Source organism: Chelon labrosus (assembly GCF_963514085.1).
Source record: "Chelon labrosus genome assembly, chromosome: 18".
Lineage (NCBI taxonomy): Eukaryota > Metazoa > Chordata > Actinopteri > Mugiliformes > Mugilidae > Chelon > Chelon labrosus.
This window is the reverse complement of record NC_140351.1, coordinates 9,466,793-9,482,076: the sequence shown is the minus strand read 5'-3', so window position 1 is coordinate 9,482,076 and position 15,284 is coordinate 9,466,793. Positions and strand designations below refer to the sequence as shown.

The 15,284-nt window shown below is 41.2% G+C and overlaps 1 protein-coding gene across 4 annotated transcripts in view; it reads right to left on the bottom strand.

Moving 5' to 3' along the window:
- Positions 1–1,408: 1,408 nt before the first annotated feature.
- The window catches only part of phldb2b (pleckstrin homology-like domain, family B, member 2b), a 38,112-nt gene continuing 24,236 nt past the window's right edge, over positions 1,409–15,284 (bottom strand). For 2 of the 4 annotated variants that reach the window (XM_084566110.1, XM_084566113.1), the window contains 15 exons: positions 14,654–14,815; positions 14,397–14,534; positions 13,061–13,189; positions 11,943–12,098; positions 11,224–11,334; positions 11,066–11,140; positions 10,305–10,457; positions 9,424–9,567; positions 9,196–9,295; positions 7,867–8,017; positions 5,343–5,433; positions 5,103–5,249; positions 4,506–4,725; positions 3,564–3,649; positions 1,409–3,391 (listed from right to left, as the gene is read on the bottom strand). In XM_084566110.1, the coding sequence (XP_084422236.1) occupies positions 3,251–3,391; positions 3,564–3,649; positions 4,506–4,725; positions 5,103–5,249; positions 5,343–5,433; positions 7,867–8,017; positions 9,196–9,295; positions 9,424–9,567; positions 10,305–10,457; positions 11,066–11,140; positions 11,224–11,334; positions 11,943–12,098; positions 13,061–13,189; positions 14,397–14,534; positions 14,654–14,815 (2,004 nt within the window). In that variant the 3' untranslated portion in view covers positions 1,409–3,250. The remainder of the gene's footprint in view (positions 3,392–3,563; positions 3,650–4,505; positions 4,726–5,102; positions 5,250–5,342; positions 5,434–7,866; positions 8,018–9,195; positions 9,296–9,423; positions 9,568–10,304; positions 10,458–11,065; positions 11,141–11,223; positions 11,335–11,942; positions 12,099–13,060; positions 13,190–14,396; positions 14,535–14,653; positions 14,816–15,284) is intronic. The other 2 variants (XM_084566112.1, XM_084566111.1) reach the window with 2 other exon arrangements.

The following is a 15,284-nucleotide window of genomic DNA, read 5'->3' as shown; positions in this document are numbered from 1 at the left end:
CCTACAATGTAAATGATCTGCCCTAGACATGTGATATTTTTCATTTAATGTGAACGTAGTGGACATTATTGTTTGTAGAATGTTCTTTTGTTTCCTTAATGTGGATTTACAAACCCCTTCTTTTTATAAACCGACTCCAGCATGAGGGAGAACCAGATATCACTGAAGGTTGACAGTGCATATTTCTGCCACAGAGGGGTGCTCGATTCACATGTTACTAAACGATGTACTTGTTACTATTTGATCAGCCACAACATTAAAACCACTGATAGGAGAAGTGAATAACGTTGACTATCTTGTGACAATTCAGTGTTCTGCTGGGAAACTTTTGGACCTGGCATTCATGCCGTACCCCACCCCATAGCAATGACACCCCATAGCAATGACACTCCTTGATGTCAGCAGCTATCTCCAACGGTTTAGGAACAATTTTAAAAAACATGAAGAACAGCACAAGGTGTTGACCTGACCTCCAAATTCACTAAACCCAAAACTGATCAAGTATCTGAGGCCCCTCCCCTCAACCCATAGGACCCAAAGGCCCCCCACTAACAACAATGCTAACTGACATGAACTGATAAGAAAGAAATAACACACAATGACAACAATACTGTTTATTAAGTATTATTAAAGAATGGGTTGTTACATTTTCTTTAAAACAATGCAAATGCAGTCTACTTACTTGCTCTTATGTTCTCTCATAAAACCTGTTTTGGTTAATATTAGTCCTTGTGATTAGAGATGCAAAAGAAAAAGTGTCTGTCATTAATTTTAACCACACAATGATTTATTGGCTTCCAGTGACAGTAACCATTCTTTAAAAAAAACTAAATAAAATAATGCATTTAATGGTGAAAAGAACCCGTTTTGAACCTGATATTAGACGTTTTGTTAAGGTTTTGTTTAATAATTTGTGAATTAGAGACCTATTTACTGAAAGACTTGATATTTTGAAGAGATGTTTGCACTACTTAAACCCATATTCTCAAGTTATACTTGGTTTGCCATAGCAATGAATAGTTAGTATTTTGTTTTTTGGAAACCTGAGTTAGCACTGATGCCTCACAGCAAGAAGGTTCCAGGGCCTTTCTGTGTGGAGTGTGCATGTTCTCCCTGTCCAAAGACATGATTGTTAGGCCCTTTGATGATTCTAAATTTGTATTTACGTAAGTGTGTGCGTGAGTGTGAATGGTTGTCTGTCTCTCTGTGTTAGCCCTGCGATAGACCTGTCCAGGATGTACCCCGCCTCTCGCCGGATGACAGCTGGGATAGGCTCCAGCCCCTCCTTGTCCCTACACAGGACAAGCGGTTACAGAACAGAAACTTGATGCTGTCAAACCCTCAGTGTTTTCAGGAGATGTGCGGGCGCATTCTCGAAAGAACTTCCATTGACAATGTGAACGGTAAAATATATAATTTTTTATTATTCATATGGAAATACAAAATTAAGGTACATGCACTGGTAATTGCATAAATACAGTCGGATCAACATACATATTAATTATCAAAACGAAACTACAGAATGAAATATACCGATGGAGGCTTCAGCAGCGACAGCTCCATTAGTTGGCAGAAATGACCATGTGCTTGGTTTGTTGTGTTTTAACAAATACAAACTATTTTTCTTTATCCTATGAAAGAGAAGTCAAAGCAAAGCCACCACATATACATCAAATCACATAAACGTGGACTTTGGTCAGCAAAATGATAAAACAACGCCAAGAGAGAATAAGATAAAATCAGTGGACTGAATTATTCTGGTGTAGTGTGGGGAGTATGACACAGAGAAAAACAAACAAAAAAAAAAAAGCAGCTTTAGTGATCAAAGTGGAATATCCATTTAAACATTAAAGTAGTGGTGACAAATGCAATGAAAGCGAGTGGACAAAAGCAGCAGAATAATCTTTAGTCTTGACGACTAGTGAACGAATGTACCATAGTTTGTCTGCTAGACGCCTTAAAGCTCAATCCTCATGTCCACATGTGTGCGTTTCCTCACTGCACACATTTTGGCATTTAGTGTATAGATACATTTAAAAATATAGAAGTTACACAAGTAGAAATAGTGTCACATGATATATTATAATAAAAAAGGCACACATAGGCCTCTTGAGTTGATAATGGATCATGACTATCGTAGAACTAACTACAGCTTAGAAACAAAATGTACAAATACAACAACTTTGTGCCTCATTAAAAGTCGTAATTCCTTTTGGTTATTGTGGAAGGCAATAATGTTTAAGATTTGTTTCAGTCTGCGGGAATACTACTGTAAACCCAGCACGTTAATCCATAAAAATGAGCGATAATCAATAATAAGCAAGTATATACTCACATTGATAAATTGGAGTGTACAATGACTCCCCAAGTTAACGTTTCTTGTGTGAGGGTGTGGCTTGGAATTATTATGCGTGTAAGAAAAGCACCTTGGAGCTACATTACTCAACACTGTACACACACACACACACACAAAATAACAAAAAAACAGGCACTTCTTTATCACATGTATGGATTCATACATGATCATATGATGCATGCATGCTCATCCATGCACACAGTTAAGACCTGAGAATGTCACAGTAATGATACGGAAAATCTAACTGCGATGAAACAAGATTAAAATACATTTGCGTTTTTTATTCCATACACCGGAACTGGTTTTAAAATTGATAAAAACACTCTTGAAATAGTCTAAAGCTAACTTAACCCTTTGGAGAATTCAGTTATTCCATTTCATATTAACATTATTAATAATCTGCATAAGGTGTTGGACATAATAGGACGCAAAATAGAGTTTAAACAGATTGATTTAGCATTGAGTTTTGCAAAAAGCTGGATAAAAAAAAAATAAGTAATTGAGTCGTAACCTACTCTTCTCTGAAGAAAATGAGCTCATGGCAAACTCAGTTTGTTAGAAAACATTATTCTTTACACTTGAGTAAAACTTTGAAGCCACTCTCTAAGGCAGACACCAGAGCACATTTCAGATCTCCTCAAATGGGACTGAACTAGACTGAACAAAACTAGAAAAATCATTGTCCTGGATCTGCTTAATAACTCCGACGATCGCTCCACACATGTAAACCAAACGACGCAGATAAAAATGCTACCTGCAGTCATTCAAGACTGTTCATTCTTCAGCACAGATGACAATGATATACATACAGACAGTTCAAGAAGTCCAAGAATAAACAAGGAATTGAAGATTTGGTGTTTAAAGCCACAAAAAAACGACGCCACAGCCCCTTCGTTACACCATGAACTGGGTGTATCCCTCAGCTCCTGTGACGATCACATCCATCCAGATCCTCATGGCCTCGGGGGAGGGAGCAACCATGTAGTAGACCCTGTCATGAGTCTTCACGCTGAAGGTCAGGGAGGGGTTTGGGCTCTGGAGGACAGAGGAAGTATCGGTGTAGGGTAGAAAGAAGACAACAAAGAGGGCGAGACGGGGAGTGAAGAATGACAAAGGCAAAGAAAAAGGATAAGAGAAAATTTGTGAGTGAGAATATAAAACTATAGGATTATTATTATTTGCATCACACCAGCATGTCAACACATACCTTATGTGCATTCTTCAAGTGATCGTAATATACTTCTTCAATAGCTTGGAAGTAAATGACTCCTTTCAGCTTGGCTTCGTGCTTGTCTACATAAATGAGAAGAATAAAGATAAACAATGAAGACAGTTTGATATTATATCTACAATACTGAAGCATGTTAAATAGAGGAAATATAAAAGCATCTCCTTAAAAGTAGCTGTTTTTCTGTCTTTGTCTGTTGTTCGCTTTTATTGACAAGTGCTCATCCGATCTATTTCACACGTGGCAGCTGTAGCATTGGCAACCCGTGTAAGTGTTGAGTTCGACGTGGTTAGGATAAGTGGTGGTCATATTTTGGCCAAAATGTCTTGTCTGTTACACTTTTACAACAGTAAAGACAGCAAAAGCACAGGGAGGCAACAGCAGAGGGCTGAAAATGTGACAACTAGGACTGGGATTTAAAAAAAGTGATCTTCATTTGAAAGAGCCAGCACTGATTCTCAAAATCCTTGGATCCATTTGTTGTTTTGTTTTTTTAAATACATCTTTTCCTGCATCAACTAGGTACAACTCTGAGAGCTGATGTGTGGCAGCAATTTGGATTTAAAAAAGTATGACAACAGTAAAGACAAAAACAAAGCCATACACGAGATGTGCTACCTGGAGGTAAAATCTCTGGAACCAATGACCCTAACTGTTTTGTGAAAATGTATTTCACAACTCTCATATCTGTTAATAAATCCAGTCTAATCTGGACCTTGTGAATTGGAATCAGATGGATTCAGTAAAACCCACCGCCGTCTGACTGTCTCTGCACCTAAAGTAGTGTTATCATGTTCAAAACGGTCTTTGAGGACCCAAGCGAGTGTCAAATGAGATGTCGTTTGAATGAGCAGTTCTCAGGAACGCTGCAAGCTGTGTAGATGACCTGCACACATATGTCTGGTGTGGTCTTTGTCCCACCTGCGTAGTAGGAGAGGGTGCGTCGGTTGCGGTCAAAGACGAACCAGCGCTTCTTCCACGTCTTGATCTTCCCTCCCATCTTGACCAGGTAGCCTCTGCAGGTCTTTTCCGAGATGGACAAGTGGAAGCACGTGTCCGTGCTGTGGCCCGCCGACTCAATGTGAGCCCGCAAGTCGAAATCGTCCTTTCTCACCGGCAGGTACCGAGTTAGCGGCCGGGACTGGAGGGAAAATGGGGGTTTGAAAAGAAAAGGCGGTTAAAGCAATGACAATGTGAAATATTTAGCGCTCATACAAATCATGCTTGTAAATGTATGTCACATGCTGGGAAACATTCAAGCGTGTGATTCTTTCTTCTGCTTCCAGCCAAGGAAAAGAATTTAGGATGATTGATGAAGCTTATGATGAGAACTGTCAGCGGGGACATGATTGAAACCATACAGAAATATGCAAAAAACATACTGGAGTTAGTTAGATACAGAGAATAAGATGGAACAAGAATAAAATAAATAAAAGGTCAATTAGAACAAGAAAAGATCCTGTCTACAGGATGATGAGATACTGAGAAACACTATTGCTAACATCTTTTCTTTCTTACCTGTGCCCTCTGTTTTTCCCTCAGTTTCACCTCTCGGTCGATGAGTTTCTGGCGTCTGCTCGTCTCCTCCTGTAGCCTTTTTTCCAGTTCCTCCCTTCTTTTCCTCTCCTCCTCCAGGGCCTGCTTTCGAATTTCCATTTCTTGCTCCTGAAGAAAAAAACAAAAAACATCACAGAGTTAGAAACAAACAAACAAAATCTCTTTAAGTTCGATGAGATTATGAATTGATCTCGTAGTGACCTTGTATTCGAGCAGGCGGTGCTTCTCAACCTGTGCCTCTCGCAGCAGGCGCTCCATCTCCTCTAGCTTGGCCACGTTTGACGTACTGGCACTGCAGAACACATACAACACATGTCAGGAAAGAAAGAAAAAAAAAAAAAAAAAAAAAAAGAGCCAACCATTTGGGAATACAAACAATTAGCTTTCATGTTGCCGAACCAGAGCGTAAATGTCATGAAACAATCTTTCAATTAAACACAAGCAGCAAGCATGACAAGCGCCATCCATTCTGACTTCTCCCTGTGCTTTTTCAGCCGTTACATTTTTTGACTTGGCTCTAAATCACTTCCAGAATGACTGAAGTCCGGTGTGCGACTTCTACGTAACAATGCATACACGTAACTACGACATGCACAGAGTTGAACTCCGTTTAGCGTTCTGGCCCCAAGGCTACACTCTCCTGAGAGTACTCCTGATTATTCACTGCTTATGCATACATATGTGCATGTGTGCGTGTGCGTTGAATCAAAAAGGAAATCCATTAGTAAAGGAAGACAGGATGTCAAGGCTATCTAAGTACTGGACCATCTCTACCCTGTAGGTCTTTCAGGCCTTGTCTAACTCAGCCTGCAGATGGTCTACACATGACATGCATTCTTCACTGACTTCACAGAGAAGAGATTTGTGTACACAGTTAGCATTTGTCTGTGTGAGGTTTTTGCCACATTAAGCAGTATTCTTCCTTCTCTCGACCCAATTTTCTTCCTCAGTTTTGCCGTCTCTCGATCTGACGTGCAAACACACACCCAGAGTTGTTTCCATCACATCGAAGGACACGGCATTGACCTGCGCTGACTCTAAACATACCCCCCCCCCACTCGCCAAACGCCCACTCGTACCTCCACTTTTGCCTGATTTATGCTAGGGAGGGATTTGCTTTTAATCCCCAAAATTGATGTCCGCACACGATGCATAAACAGATTTGTGTCCCCATAGCATACGTAATACACACACACAAATTCTGTCTTATCTGGAGCCAGAAGGTAATGAATACCCGTAGCTGACGTAAAATGATATCACAACATTGTTAAGAAGAGTGGTACATATTAGACTAGTATAAACAAATCAAGAGGAGGGAGAGATGTGGAAAGAAAAGTTGCGCACCCCGAGTAACAGAAAAGAGAAGGATTGGGAGGGAGAGATGAAAAAAAAACAAGAGAGGAAAATATTATACTTTTTTCCGCTCTATTTTTACAGTCCATGTCAAATCAGTGCGTACAAGCAAACTAAAAACACTCAGCGACATTTGAATTTTGTGAATTACCAACAGTCTGTTGACATTCAAAGATTTCTGCAAGTACTGAAATCAACGCATCCTCCAAATTAAATTGAACTTTATTAAATCAGTACTATCACTGTATAATATGCAACAATTAATCTTCTTCTTGCATTTAAACACAGACTAATGTTACATCTCATATTCTTTCCCTGACACAAACGCCTTCATTGTCTTCATCTCACCCACATGACATTTTCTTACCTTAATCGATGAGAGGGAATTGCGCTCATAGTCATTGTCACTCAACTGTATTTCTTCAAGTATTACTTAAGATGAACTTTATTTATCTGGCGTCAATACTTATATCTCCAAAAACACGACATATCACTGGTAAGATGACAAAAATATCCAGTTTTATCTTAATCTTTTTTGTCCAACACTGATCCACATTCCATAACATGTCTTCCAATACAGTCTAAGCTGGTATAACCCAGACAGCTGGAGCCATACTGACGATCATAGTCCGTTGCAGAGAAAAACTCCCAATGCAGAGAGGTTGATCTGCAAACGGTTTCAAATCTGCTGAAACAAGACCATACCATTCAGAGAAGCAAGAGGAGGGGAGACAAGGAATAGATGCAACCAACGTAAGAAGGAGAAAGAGGAAAGCATGCACACATGGTTTTAGTCCAAACGGGGGGCCGAACCCCCGAATGTGCCTCAACATTCATGCTGGTTCGCTCAGTTCATCTGAACCTGAGGGGGTTAACTGGGAACGCGCGCACACACACAAACACACACACACACACACACCTTCACGTTTTCCATCTCCTGTAACCTGATCCATAGAACACTAATCAAGAGTTCCCCCTGAACTCGTACAACACACACACACAGTCGTACACATCCTATTCTCTAAAGACGGACCGTGAAAGGCGGGAAACGGCTCCACAGACTTGTTACATTAACTCGCTTTCTGCGCTCTTTGTCGCCCCTCACCACATAGTCAGTGTTATCACAAAGAACATATCTGTGACTATTTTGTTTCCTGTCACATCTCAACTTTTCAAACTTCCTGCTCCTCTTCCCGACAGTTTCCTCCTGAACATTTAAAAAAAATAATAAAATTCTCAAAAAGATCAGAGAATCAGTTGTGTGATGTAAAAGCACACTACGCCTAAAGGCTTCATTTGCTTGTGCTGGTTACCTCAATCAATATCCACAATCATGTTCGCACTAAAACAGCCCACAGTAGCAGACGCTTACCTGGAGACATTGTCGGGTGAGCAAGCCGAGATGCTGGTTTCAATGGAATCACTGCTATCAATGCTCATCGTGTCAAAGGCCTGGTTGTCACGGTACCCAAATGCATCGAGGTAGACGTTGGTCTGGGAAGCTGCTCGGGAGCTTGACGGACCTGGGTGCACAAAAATGACTGAATGAACACACAGAATGAGAAAAAGCTTGCTTTTGTAGCAACTTACATATTCTTCTTATGCATGCACCCATGTGTTGTACCTGTCTCTGTCACTTCCTCTGGGACCGGTTGCCCAGAGGGCTTCTCTTTTTGATCTAAATGCCCCGCCACTGTGACACGTGTTCTTACGAGTCCAAGGAAAAGTTTATCCACACGCTAACGGCGAAATAACTTTAGGTGAAATTGTGCTCGACACGCAAACAAACAAAAAAACGATCTGAAAACAAGTGCATGCAGCACAACAGAGGCCCCAAATTTTCTTTAAGCAATCCAAAGATGTCTGTGAAGAAAATACAACATTCTCTGAAGTAGACAGAGGAATGATGACCAAAGTACAGTTGAAAAGAGACTGACTCGGCCTCTGTGTACAGGAGGAAATGCACAGAAAAACTGATCCTATCTGTCCCTTGCAGCAGACCCACCCATCTGATGAGCCAGATCAAGGGACCAGAGAGACCAAGGGACCAGATACACATGCGAGTTCCCGGAAAACAAACAGCAGTATTCATGAGGCACAGGATACTAAGATGCAAAATACTAAGAATCATAAATACTTTTGCATTTATTATTTGAATATCTTTCCTAGAGACAGGCAGTGAAAACTATCCACTATGTGATGCTTGTGACTCCTGCACGCATGCATTTACTTAAGAATAACTGCAAATTAAATCTGCCATGGAGACAAGGCAGAGAGTCCTTGAGATAACAGACCATCTATTTTCTCTCAGCAGTTAAATCTGGGTCAGTTCAGAAAAAAAATCCACCAAGACAGCAAAAGGATTGAACTGCAAGACTGTAAGGCTGTAAGAATATATAATAATTAAATCATACTGTATTGTTCCAGCATACAACAACATACAGCGAACTACACAGCACTGTACACTGAGATGATGGGCAGTCCTCCTCCACGTACATTCCTCCACTATCTCCAATGACAGATAAACAAATGAGTGTAATTTCTCAAAACACAATGCGGTGCACACCCACAAACCAGCAGCGATTTTGTATCCATATAAGGTGTATTTTCAAGTTACAATCCAGAGACGAGTGTGTTTCAGCAAAAATAGTTTGTATATGAATGCATGTAGAGTTTGTAAATAAGCTGTGGGTGTATGTACCTTTATGCAGACGTCGAGATTCGGTTTCCTTGTTGGATAAGGAGAAAATTCTGGGAAGAATACTGCCACAGCTTGTACTCTGTACGAGAGGCTGATGGGACTATGAAGGAATGAGAAGAAGCAAAGGCAATTTTTTTTACTTCTTTAAGTGAGTTGAGAAAGTAAACAGTAAATACATTATTAGTTTTGGTTTGTGGCACTGACGCATACACGTCCGTAGATATGTACCTTGGTGGGGTAGCTGCGTCCGAGTGTCGCACATGTGAACTGGGGGTTCATGACGGGTGTGGTTTTCTTCCTGGGTAATGTGTCACTTAGATGTCCACCACCTTCTCTCTCGTTCCGCTTCCTCTCCTCCAACATACGGAAATGCTATCGAACACACACAGAGGGAGGAGATGTACGCGGTTATCAAAAATGATCTGTTTCATTTTAGGTCTTAGAGCATTATCCTCTTCCCAAAAATAAATCAAAATGAAGTCTCTGTGTGTGGCCTTTTGTTATTTCTTACTTTGGCGCCATCTGTTGGTAGAATCAAAAATATGCAGTTCCTGCCACACATGCTTTAATACTTCATTTATTCATTTGTATTTCATGGAGATCGCCATAGAATACAGTAATAAGTTTCCTTTTTTCCAGAACCGCAACCGATAATTTATTATTATCAAATGTCAGTCTGGTTCACAAATAATGTGCTTATCATATAAAACAAACACAACAAACATACACGCAAACATTACCTGCCTGTGGCGCTGATGATGCTTTTTGACAGGAAGGGGTGGTGGGGGAGAGTCAGGGAGTGGGGAGGGGTCTCGATATGTCACCATGTTCTCTGGCCAGTGCACAGAGGGTGTTTTGGGGAGGGGGCGAGGATTTAGATGGGAGGAGGAAGAAGAGGAAGAAGAGGAGCGACAGTCGGCAGGTGAGGAAGAATTACAGAGCTTTGAGGAAAAAAAGGGATATAGTCAGGAAACTGAAATAGAGCAAAAGAAGGAGGCAAGTTTGGGGGTAAAGAAGAACACTCATACAACCACACAGTTTGCATCATCTGGCTCCGAGGCGAGTGCTAAACTACACATGAAAACCCCCTTTTACACCGCTGCACACACCTCATCCTCCGTTGGATTGGGGGTGTCGTCGTCTGGGGAAGGGTTTGCCTCGGACTCGGGAGAGGCTTTGGCCAAAGTGAGGGCAGGGGGAGATTTAGGGTGCTGCCCAAGCTGTGAGTAAAGCTCATTGATTTCACTGACTGTGACATAGCCCTGCAAGGTATCATGTGGAGAAATGGGGGAGAGAGAGAGAGAGAGGGAGGGGGGGTGAGGCATAGCTTGAAGTGAGTCAGCCGTATTAAAATGTAAAACTTGAAGATTAGTTGTTAGACTGCAGCAACTGGTGTCATTTTTAGAAACAAGTGATTTAAACACAGACACTCTTAGAAGGTGAAGCCAGTATTAATATACACATTGTGTGAGTGTAAAAGTCTCAACTCAGATTTCTGTAACTTCTTATTTTGTTATTCTGACTGGCAATAACAACGACAAAACAAGAAACCAAGAGGGCCATGCAGAAGAAGAAGATGAGGAATAAAGTGGAAGAGGAAAGAGTGAGATAGATTTTAGGACTGTTTGCACCAAACGGAAAGACAGAAGTGGATATATTACTTCAACAAGACCAAAGTACCTCAGCGTTCTTGAGAAAGATAGAGGAATGGAAGGATTGACACACATCAGCCAAAGAGGCCGAACCCTACCGAGCAGAGAAGGACATCCCAATGATTAAAATCATGAGGGTTCTGCCCACTTAAGGAGTCTAAAGGAGTTCGGAGAAGAGAATTGCTCACTCTTTACTGCAAGCTGTCGATCAAACCTACCTCCCTTAGAGTGAAACTCCGGCCCCCAGTGAGGTCAGCGTATTTCCTTTCCAGCGAGGCAAGGCTTTCTTTCTCCTAACAGACAGAAAAAAAAGTCATTCAGACTTCTTGTCATTTGTACAACGAAGCCAGGATGGTAAACATGGATAGTCTCGTACCCTTTGCAGCATTGATTCAAGGTTGCTCCTCTCCTTCAGGAAGCTCTCCTTTTCTCGCTGAGCCTGCTGGGTAATCTGTGCTGCCTGCTTCTTCAGAGTTAGGAGTCGCTCCTAAGGGAAGAGTAAAATAAGCTTATTACTAGTTTCTAACCCACTTATATAGCCTGATTTAAACATTATTGCTTTTGGTAAGCTAACGAGTTAAATGCTTTAAATGCTAAACAGGGATATCAAACAGGGACAACTGGATTTGTAGTTTCCTGAAGACATTTTGACACTCATCCATTTAAACAGAGATTCAGCTTACGGCAGTGATACAACAAACCAGTGTCAAAGCATTACTGTCAGGATGTCAGGACTGAGTGCATCAAAAAGTCGCACTGAAACACTCATCAAGGATTACAGCCAAGACCTGTGATTCTTATCTTTTAAAGTTATAACCAATCCTTACTTTTCTATGCCAAAACCAATTACAATTGTTTTTGTGGATGATCCTTGTGGATGCCTAAGTCTAAGAGCCAGCTGACACATACAGTATGATCTGTGCCTGTGTGCATGGACATAACACTTCACACCACAAGGTGGCAGTAGTTCCTCATTCAAAAGGGAAACAGAAGTGTTACTATAAGCTGGGAGGGTAGAGGTTAGTGATTTATAATCATTTTCCTTGAGTGTATACAGTATTTTTGCTCAAGAAAACACACAAAAAGAACAGTTACCTTGCGAGTGACAGTGCTGCGCTGGTAGTCTGCAATGTCCCGGAGAAGCTGTTGAGTGTGCGTCTCCTTTTCTTCGTCTTGCCTACTTTCTCTCTCAAGCTGCTGAAACTCCAGGTCCTCAAAACGCTTTGTCTCTGCTTCGAGCGCCTCACAGTCCTGATACACACATAAAAAAAACAAAAAAAAAAACAAAAAAACGCACAGGTAAAAACTGGCAGGTCAAATAAATGCACTTGTACCGGACAAATGTAAACAAGCATGCTTTTATTGTGTTTGAGCAAGCATTCATAAACAACCTCGCTTAAAACATTTTAGCTTACATAAAAATATCCAACTTGAAGGATTTAGTGATGGGAACATGACCTTTCAGATGAAAATATAATATACTCCATGTATTGTGTCATTTGTCGTTCTATGGAAACTCCTTGAGAGGAAAACAAAAAGCACTTTTCATTCCACATCATACTGACACAGATGAGTAAATCAGACAAAGAAATCCCTGACGTGTCAGGAACACTTAACATTCATGCAGCAACCAACAAACAACCATAGTTTGGGTTACCATGCAACATACAATAACATACCATAAGCATTCACCCAAAATACATTTGACTTAAACATGCTGTCTCTCCGGGATAACATATTCTGTGTCAAACACAAAAGGTGAAGCAATAGACGTGCCCAAATGCCAGCGTAACTCTAGAAGACCTCAACAGATCCTAAAGCCTAACCCATAAGACATTTTATACTCCTCTGCAGGCTCAGCCTTTCTAGTGAGACAAAGAGACGTGTAAACATAGAAACCAAAAAAACAAAAAAGGTGAGAAGAGAGAATACGAACCAGCTAAAAATTGAAGATGGGTGTGGGACAGTTCGGGAGAAAGTTGCCTCCGAAAATATTCACATGCACGTTCAAGTATGCAAGCATCATGTATCTCTTTCTACATGAGTCGGCCATATGAACACCTTTCAACGTATATGTGCGTCATTTGCACATATATCTGACTTTGCTCTGGTTTTCCAGCTTCTTGTATGTTGCGTGTGCATATTTCACTGTGAGTGTGTGTGTGCACAGTGTGTGTGTGTGTGTGTGTGTGTGTGTGAGAGAGTGTACTGACCCTGGCTAGCTGCTCCTGCAGGGGCTCCTTGGTTGCTTCCGGGCAGCTGTCCAGCTGGGAGCGCTGCTCACACACAATCTGAGCCAACCTCTCTACTCTGCCCCTTTCTGCCTGCAGCAACTCGCACGCCTGACACACACATGTACAGTACATCCGCAGATGTACACACATTTCCACACCAGGACATATACACCATGTACACATTTGTTTATGTGCACATACAAAGACAAGCACGCAAACACACAACAGAGAAAGGATGGCAGAGTTAGTGGGGACTGGGAAGCCACGGTTAGTTTACTACGGCTAGTTAAGATAAGCCTAGAGGTGGTGGAAGGAGGGAAAGCTAGAGGTTTATTTTTTATAGAAGCAATTGATTAGAAATGACATGGAGGTAAATTGCATCATGAGTATTGCCTCCTGCCATTTTAGTGGGGTTTTTTTTGTTTTTTTTTAATCAAAATGAGTGAATGAATGGGCGAGGAGGCAGAGGGGGACATATGGAATAACTCAGCAGAGGGTTAACGATCACATTAATGGTCCTTTCTACTAAGTACAACAACAACATACACAGACATCCAATATCTGTACAAGCACTCCACTTCATCTACACCTCAATCGTAGATTTCACTCTTATCTGCCTGATCATTACGTTTCTCTTTCCCTGGCATCGTCGGTTCATGATTTGGTTTTATTATCTACACTATATATATATATATATATATATATATATATATACACACACCGGTGGATGGAAATTTCAGAGTAAGGCCTGAACTCAGTCCAACAGAGGATTAACCTCCTAGTGGCAAACCAAAGCATGTGCACGCACGCACACACGCACACACACACACAAATAAATTCCATCTGTTTATCCACTTACACATCCCACCCTGTCAGTGATACCATCTGGTGGTATAAACGCAGAAAGACACACACAAACTTGCTTGCATACACCCACAGTTGTCTTGGAGTAGAGTGTGTCACTTGGTGACCGCTACACCCCGGGCAGTATTAGCAGATATATATTTGGACCAGAGACAGCGTGAGAAGGATTAACACCTACCAGTCAGGCACATGACCCTTAAATGTACGAGAGACTGCGAGGTGCCTACGGCATGTGTTTTCAATAACATATGCATACTTGGAAAAGGGAAATGTGCATGTGAGGTTGACTTTTTTTATTTATATTATTATTTACAGCATATTTCTCCCCTTCTCCAATCATGCAACTTACCAGCATCTCAGGGTTCACGATTTAAATTGAAACCATGTTCACAGGATGCATCCTCAAACACCTTATGCTCTTTTTGTGCCACTGTATTTGGCTATTAAATACCTTTTCTTTTTCCTGCTGGGACTTGGTCTCTAGGTCAGTCATCTTGCTGTGAAGTGCCTCCAAAGCATCTTTTTCCTGCTGGAGAGCAGCTACCTCTGACTCCTGCTCAGCCTCAACTAGAGCCCGCTCGACCTCCACCTTTGAGACACAACACACAAGTTTAGACTTATTTCTTCCCAACAGCATCAATCGAGAATCACTAGATTGAAAGTAGAACTGTTCTCTCAACTGCTAAGATGAATATCATGTCTCTATACCTCTCGGGCAGATTCCTCCATTTGGTTGTCCAGCTCTTTGATCTTTTGCTCCAGCTCCTCCATGTTGTTCAGCACTTGGATCCTCTCCTCTTCCACACGCCTCACTTCCTCCTCTGACGGCATCATTTCCTGTCCGCGGCGATGAGCTGCATCATCTAGAGCCTGGCAACAACATCATCAACGTAGCTGGTTTAACCCCGGTAAAATGGTGAAGTTTTTGCACAGTAATTAGTTGCAATAGAAGTAGATGTCACAATTTCAGTAATAATAGGATAGTTTATGAAATGCTTCTACTTGTTCATCGCTGGATTATTAACAGAAAAATCTAAATCAGCTAAATATTATATCCTTTTTATGTGGTGCTGCAATGAAGCCTATAAAACAAATATATTCCAGTGGGCAGACACCAGCACACAGCTGCCAGTTCCAGATGGTAACACTGCTCTAATCTAATAAAGGGGCTGTAAATATATCTCCGTTCTGTGTATGTGAAGGGTGTTTGTGTCAATACCTTTCAAGTATTAAGAGTAGTGATCTTTATTACTCTCATGTTTTCCAGAAAGAATGTGGAGCTTAAACACTTCCCGCATTAATCCTGATTAATAATTTAAGAAGCCGACAAAAGTCAAAG